Source organism: Vanderwaltozyma polyspora, genomic scaffold (assembly GCF_000150035.1).
Source record: "Vanderwaltozyma polyspora DSM 70294 KpolScaffold186 genomic scaffold, whole genome shotgun sequence".
Classification (NCBI taxonomy): Eukaryota; Fungi; Ascomycota; class Saccharomycetes; order Saccharomycetales; family Saccharomycetaceae; genus Vanderwaltozyma; species Vanderwaltozyma polyspora.
Genome location: NW_001834481.1, coordinates 1 through 7,480, shown reverse-complemented (window position 1 = coordinate 7,480; position 7,480 = coordinate 1). Strand labels below are relative to the sequence as shown.

At 32.4% G+C, this 7,480-nt stretch overlaps 3 protein-coding genes across 3 annotated transcripts; 1 reads left to right on the top strand and 2 right to left on the bottom strand.

The window, feature by feature from the left end:
- Positions 1–253: 253 nt before the first annotated feature.
- On the bottom strand, positions 254–769 carry RPB7 (DNA-directed RNA polymerase II subunit RPB7; the record flags this gene model as incomplete). The annotated part of the gene is made up of 1 exon (XM_001642189.1): positions 254–769. One exon carries the CDS (start codon positions 767–769, stop codon positions 254–256), a length of 516 nt encoding a protein of 171 aa, XP_001642239.1.
- Positions 770–1,628: 859 nt separating this feature from the next.
- RPB2 (DNA-directed RNA polymerase II subunit RPB2) lies at positions 1,629–5,300 on the bottom strand (the record flags this gene model as incomplete). The annotated part of the gene is made up of 1 exon (XM_001642188.1): positions 1,629–5,300. The coding sequence occupies one exon, from the start codon at positions 5,298–5,300 to the stop codon at positions 1,629–1,631; it is 3,672 nt and encodes a 1,223-aa protein (XP_001642238.1).
- Positions 5,301–6,662: 1,362 nt separating this feature from the next.
- MRP20 (mitochondrial 54S ribosomal protein uL23m) lies at positions 6,663–7,394 on the top strand (the record flags this gene model as incomplete). Its single annotated transcript, XM_001642187.1, has 1 exon — positions 6,663–7,394. One exon carries the CDS (start codon positions 6,663–6,665, stop codon positions 7,392–7,394), a length of 732 nt encoding a protein of 243 aa, XP_001642237.1.
- Between the last annotated feature and the right edge of the window lie 86 nt (positions 7,395–7,480).

Sequence of the window (7,480 nt, the reverse complement as noted above, 5' to 3'; positions counted from 1 at the left end):
GGAATTGTTAATAAACTCTATATATTTTTTGCCATAATAAGGTCCCATTCTTTGCCGTTTTTTTTAAAAAAGCAAAGCCTGGAAGTATTGGTTTCAAAATAAGAAAAGTGTTTAAAATATTTTTCCGGATTTTATTTTATTTAAAGCCCGAAGATAAATTAAACTCAAAAAAAAAAATAATCTTTTCTTAATTAATAATTCCATTTAAAAATACAAATAGTTGAATTTAGTTCGGAAATGCTTCAGTTACAACTTAGATAGCACCCAAGTAATCTTCCTTAATACTACCAATCGCATGGATAGAACTAACTTGACTAATACAACCTTCTATCTTAACACGGATTCTACTTTTGATAGTTATAACATCTTCTGAACTTTGATATGATGGAGGATTCGAACCTGCATTGAATATAAGGTCTTGTGGCATCAAATGCTTAGTAACAAAAACTTTCATAGGTCCTACTTGAACTTCAAAACCATGTTGGGAACATGATACCACAGTACCATCTACTACTTCACCTTTGAATGGCTTAAACACAATTGCTCTGTATTTTACTGTGAATTCTGCAGAACCATCTGTTGGTAAAATTCTACCACGCTCAATTTCAATTTTATCATAATCCAAAACACATAATATATAACCAAATTTACCAGTACATGAACCTTCTACCTCTTGCAGTAACTTAGTCTTTAAGTACTGTTTCATACGAGGTCCAAAGAATGATGGATGTAAAGTGATATTCAGCGAAAGGTCCTTAATGAAAAACATCGTCCCCACTTTTGAAAATTAGTCTTTATACAGGCAAAGTCTTAACACCAATTGATACAACCAGGAACCCCTCCAATCGATAGTATCTTACTATTTCTAAACCCTCTATCAATTGATGTTTTATATCTCTATGTTGTCAATTTGTTATATTATTTATTGATGGAAAAGGTTTAAGTTTCTCAATTTTATTGAAATATAATCGTTCGTCATTAATGATATTGATACAAGATAATATTGGCGTTTAAAGGTTTCCCTCATGTTGAATGGTCTTTGACAATTGGGGTTCTATCGACATTTGATTAATCTCATATAAGAATAGATCAAATCCTTCTTTTTGTTGTATTGGCAATGATAATTAATCTACATTATAGAGGATGGCAATTGGAACCGCTACAATAATAAATACGAAAATAGATTAAACGTAATATTAAATGATGAAATTATTGTATTTATTGTATTTTAAATTTTAAGATTAATTTTATTAAACTATATTACAAGGGGTATAGAATTTGAATGTGTAATTATGATTAATAGATACTTGTTTATATTCCCATTAGTTAATCCCTAGTATCCTTCAAAATAATTGCACACTATTCGTATAACTTTATTATAAAATCGACATTAATAATGATGTGAAAATTAATTTAATATAACATGAAAGGTGAATCATTAAGTTAAAAACAAAAATCGTAATTTTAAATTTAAATCTAACATTAATTGTTCTTCATGAAAAAATATTTCGTTTTTTCGTAATTGGAAAATTCATAATTCTTTTTATTTTTTTGTATAATTTTTAAATTTGTTTCTTTTAATTTGTGATGTTTGCTTTCATCAGAAATGATATTATTATACTATGCACTTAAAAGTCTCTCGAACGATCAGCATACAGACGAGGTGTAATATTCATGGCCATTAATTCTTGGAATAACAATTTAGCAGCGTATGGGATGTGGATTTGGTAAATATCTATCTTGTTATCACAACCCTTACATTCAAATTGATTATGGTTTAGTTTAGCAATGACTGTCATTAACCCACAGATACCACATATATGCACTCTGAAAGCATCTGAAGCTTCCATTAATCTTTCCTTCAAGAAAGAAGCAGCACCATGTGCGATCATACAGTCTCTTTCCATTTCACCGAATCTTAAACCACCATCTCTTGATCTACCTTCAACTGGTTGTCTTGTTAACACTTGCATTGGACCACGAGCTCTGGCGTGAATCTTATCGTCTACCATATGTCTCAAACGTTGATAATAAGTTGGACCAAAGAAAATTTGTGCCATCAATTTCTTACCGGTATGACCATTGTACATAACTTCGAAACCACGAGACTGGTAACCATGCTCACGTAATAATTTGGAGATACCTTCAACAGTAATATCAGTAAATGGAGAAGCATCACCTTCATTACCAGATAATGCTGCAACCTTACTCAACAAACATTCAATCAAATGCGCCACAGTCATACGAGATGGAATAGCATGTGGGTTAATAATCAAATCAGGAACAATACCTTCTGCAGTAAATGGCATATCTTCACGACCATATGTAATACCAATGGTACCTTTCTGACCATGACGAGAAGCAAACTTGTCACCAATTTGAGGAACCTTTGTAGTTCTAACACGAACTTTAACAAACTTCAAACCATCTTGATTGGTGGTAATTAAAACTTGATCAACAATACCATTTTCTGTACTTCTTAATGGAGTAGAGGCATCACGCTTAGAATGATATGCAGTTCTTTGACCTAATTCTTCCTCGTCAGGTGAAATTGGTGTTGTTTTACCAATAATGATGTCTTCACCAGAAACTCTAACACCTGGTGCAATTAAACCATCATCATCCAACTTATCGTACGAACCGTGCTTCATTCTCAAAGTATTTGTACGTTGTGGTTTTTCAAATGTTTCAGTAATGGACATACCGTATTTCTTTTCCTGATCCATATAAGATCTGAAAAATAGGGATCTGAATAAACCACGATCAATCGAAGATTGATTCATAATCATAGAATCTTCTTGGTTATAACCGGAATAACAGGCGATGGCAACAATGGCATTTTGACCTGCAGGAAGTTCTCTGAATTTCAAGTATTCCATCGCACGGGTAGTACCTAATGGTTTTTGTGGATAATATAAGATATTAGCCATGGTATCCATACGAACATTATAATTAGTTAAGAAAACACCCATAGCTTGCTTACCCATCGCAGATTGATAAGTATTACGAGGAGATTGATTATGATCTGGGAATGGAATAATAGATGCAGCAACACCTAAAATCATCGATGGATGAATTTCACAATGGGTGAAAGTAGTTGCATGATGTACGGACCTAATACGTTTGGCTGTATCTACATTCTCATCTACTTCCATTTCTTCCTCTTCCTGTACTGGGTCTAAATCTTCTGGTTGCATAGCAATTAAAATAGTCTCTTCTTCTTCCGCATCTATATATTCCACTAAACCTTCATTTAATAAAGAGGACCAGGTATATTCCTCTGAGTCCTCGAAACCACCTTCGATATCTTGGTATTCAGTAGCCATCAATCTAGCAATGTGACCCTTCCTTACCTTTAATTCTTTATGACCTAATTGTTCATCATTCTCTACAATAAACAAAGGTCTGTAAACTCTACCCGCATCTGTAAAGATCTTCAACTCTTTCTCACGAATATCTCTAATCATAGAAACTTCTGGGTTAATATCACCCTTTCTTCTCAAAGTTCTTAGAGTTTCCATTAATCTAGCAGGATTTCTGTGCACACCATGCCAGACACCATTCACAAAAACTCTTGTGGCATCTGGAGATTGATGAGGAACATAATCCTCTAAAGGTTCCATACCCCATTCACTCAAGAAAGTGATGATAGGCATTGGATCAGTACCAACAGAAATACATGACATTAATGACAAGTTTTTAACTAAACCACACGCTTGACCTTCTGGTGTTTCTGCAGGACACACCAAACCCCAATGGGTATTGTGTAATTGACGTGGCTTAGCCAACTTACCATCACGACCAATTGGTGTATTAGTTCTTCTTAAATGTGATAATGTAGATGAATATGTATAACGATTTAAAACTTGTGAAACACCTGCTCTTGAAGACATGGCTTTTTTCTGTTCACCCCAGTTACCTGTAGCTAAAGCATACTTCAAACCTGATGTGATGGTCTTGGCATTGATAGCCAATTTCATATTGAAATCATTGGCTTCTTCGACAGTTCTTTGCATGTAACGGAAGATATCCTTAGTTAATTTTCTGAATAATGTCTTGAACAATTGACCCAATAAAGGACCGGCTAAATCTAGTCTCTTCTTACCGAAATGATCACGATCATCTTGGTCCTTACGATCTAAAGCACACAACAATAATCTATTAATCATATAACCCAAGAAGAAAGCTTTTCTACTTTCAAAACCTTCTAGTTGTGTAATATGAGGTAAAAATTCCTTTTGTAAAATATCTCTTGCATATTGAATTCTCTTTTCTTTTTTAATACCTAAGGCAGTACCACGACGACCAATAAAATCTAAAGCAGTTTCACGATCTTGAATGACGAAACCATCTTCAACACATGGTTTCAACATTTCTAACATTTGCCAATCGTTAACATCGTAACAAATATGTTCTAAGATTTCACCATCTGGAATGATACCTAAAGCTCTAAAGATAATTACAATAGGAATATCTTGTTTAATATAAGGTAAAGTAGCTTTGATGGTACGAGTAGAAGAACCCTCTCTACCATATAATTTAACTTGTAATGTACTGATAAATCTTGAACCTTTCTCTAGGGCGGATCTAATTTCTGCAACGTGAGATATTGGAGAAGGAGCAGCTTTCTTAAAGACTTGAACGATGTTACCAGCAGAACGTTCTTGAGCAATCAAAACTTTTTCGGAACCATTAATAATGAAATAACCACCCATATCAAATGGACATTCTTTTAATTTATACAAATCTGATTCGGTTGCATCGCTTAAATAACAATTCTTGGATCTTAACATGATCGGTAAACGACCAATAAAGACTTTATCGTTTTCATTATCTTCTTCACTCTCTTCTGCTATCAATTGATAATTCAAATCTCTACCTGGCACATCTACAGCTTCATAAGTTCTTTTATTCACGTCAACGAATAAACCTGAAGAATAAGTTAAATTACGTAGACGAGATTCTTGTGGATACAAAGCGTGGGTAACACCATCTGATTCATTAACCATTGGTTTTGTTACGTAGATTTTACCAAAACTAATTTCGTATTTTCTACTTATATTATCAGATTCGGTAGTATGTTGTGCCAATTGTTCTAGAATTAAAGTTGAATCTTCAGAGATGATATCTTGTAAAGTATAGTCGACGAATTGATTAAATGAGTCCAATTGTTGGGATACTAAACCTTTTTCACGGAAAAAGGAAGAGATAACAGCCCATGAATCTTCTGCTGTGATTGGGGCAGTTTCTTCTTCGAAACCATAAGGATCTTCGTCACCATAATAATCTTCTGTTGACATTTTGGATGTTTAATACTTTTCTGTTGATCTAGTTTCTCTAACTGTGTATATGAGTCTATTTGTTATTGTTTTTTAGTTATTTTAATATTGAAAAGTCTTGGAAATTTTATTAATGTAATGAGTATATTATTAATTTAAAGTATCCTTTTCTACTTTCTAATACGTTCCTTTTGTATCTATCTAATCCAAAATAATAAATTATGACAAAAGACAAAATAAGGATGCAACGGGATGTGAAAGAAATATCTATGTTATATTAGTTGACTTCAACTTTATTTCAATTTCAATCAATATGCTTGTAAACTTCGTCTTGTTATATCTATGTCGTTTCAGTAACAAATGAGAAGAGGAAAGATAATAATAAAAAAAAAAGCGTGTATAAATCTAATGCTATTATTAACAAAGAAGACCAAAAGCAAAGAAAGAAGTATACCTTTCCTAGTAGTTAGTTTCTATTGTGCTATTATTGTTATTGTGGTTTTTCACCAAAAGAAAAAATTAATAAGCAAACAAAAGTTTAATAATGTAACTGCACTTGTACTAACTAGTCCAACCAACCGAGTCCTGGAATGTCCGTTTCTAACACCCTAAAACAACAATAACACTAATATTATTATTAGTTGACCTGCCGCCTTTAAGTATAGATCTTACTCTAATTGTATCTCTAACAATAAGGTTGCCACCGTTAAAATTAGCTATTTACTTATCTTAAATATAATATATATATATATTTATTTGTTCTTGAAAACATCTTTTTTTAAACTTTCAGTTCAGGCAAATTTCTGTTTGCACAATTTTTTTGGCGAAAAAAAAAAAAAAAAAACTAGACGACCACAAAAATTTACAAAAACGAAAACAAGCCACAAAAACGAAGGAAGAAAAAATTTTAAAGAATCAATCGTGTTACACGATTGATACGTGTATGATGATTTGTAAGTTGTGATCATAGTACACGGTTGGATATATTCCCTATCATGTTACACGGCCTGTCTTTCTACAAAAAGAATGAAATGAGTGTCATTGTGTACGTTTCTGAAATTATCCCATACTATCTACATACTATTAGAGTACTATACTTTTCTATAATGAAAAATTATAGAAAATATGAAAAGTTAAAAGGAATAAGTTAAAATCAATCCAACCTAATACAAGAGCTATAGTTACGAAGATATTGTCTTCAAACTTGTATGTACAAGCAATTTGCGTTTCTGTAATATATCAGATTCATTGGTTAATTGATAACGAAGGTTTATATATTAAAAGAGCCTTTTGTGGGATTCAACCTAGGTATTTTTGTTGGTGTTTTTTCAGCAGATTACAGATCTTTACAGCGTGAAGTTTAGTCAATTTTATCCAAAGAACATGGGTTTCAACAAGCTATGGCACAATTTACTGCCAAATATAAGTACTAGATCTCTTGCCACTATTAGTGAAAGTAGTAATGAAATTGTTAGAAGTGCTGGCAGTGGTGGTAGAATTAGTTCAAAAATTCTAAAGTTAGCAAGAAATGGTGTGGAAGATGGAAGTGCCCATTTTAGAGTTGGTGAAAAACAATTGTTTTTCCCAAAGGCAAGACTTATTTTATTAAGACCAAATGCAAAACATACTCCTTATCAAGCAAAATTTATCGTCCCAAAATCATTTAACAAATTAGATTTAAGAGATTATTTGTTCCATGTTTATGGTTTAAGAGCAATGAATATAACCACTCAGTTGTTGAATGGTAGATATACTAGACAAGATCCATCGCGTCCAAGGATAAGAGGACCACAAATTAAAAAAATGACCATCGAGATGTCAGAACCATTCATTTGGCCAGAAGAACCAACTCCGCAAGAAAATGAATTTTGGACAAAGGAAACTTTTGAAGAATTAAGTTTGTCTCATGAACAATCAGAAATGTTATCGAGAGGTTCAGACATTTATAAGAAAGGTACTTCATTTGAAGGTGTAGTGGGCCCTTACAAAGAACCTGCCCAACCTTTTGTTCCAAAATTCTTAAAGAGACAAATGGTAAACCAAAAGCAATCACAAAAATTAAGATACAGCCATATGCAAGATCTGCTCAAATTGGAAAGATATGTCAATAATTAAATATTATAAATTCATTTTGTAAATAGTTACTCATAAACACAATTCATTTCAAATAAAATAGTCATATTAATGAAATAAAAAAAAAA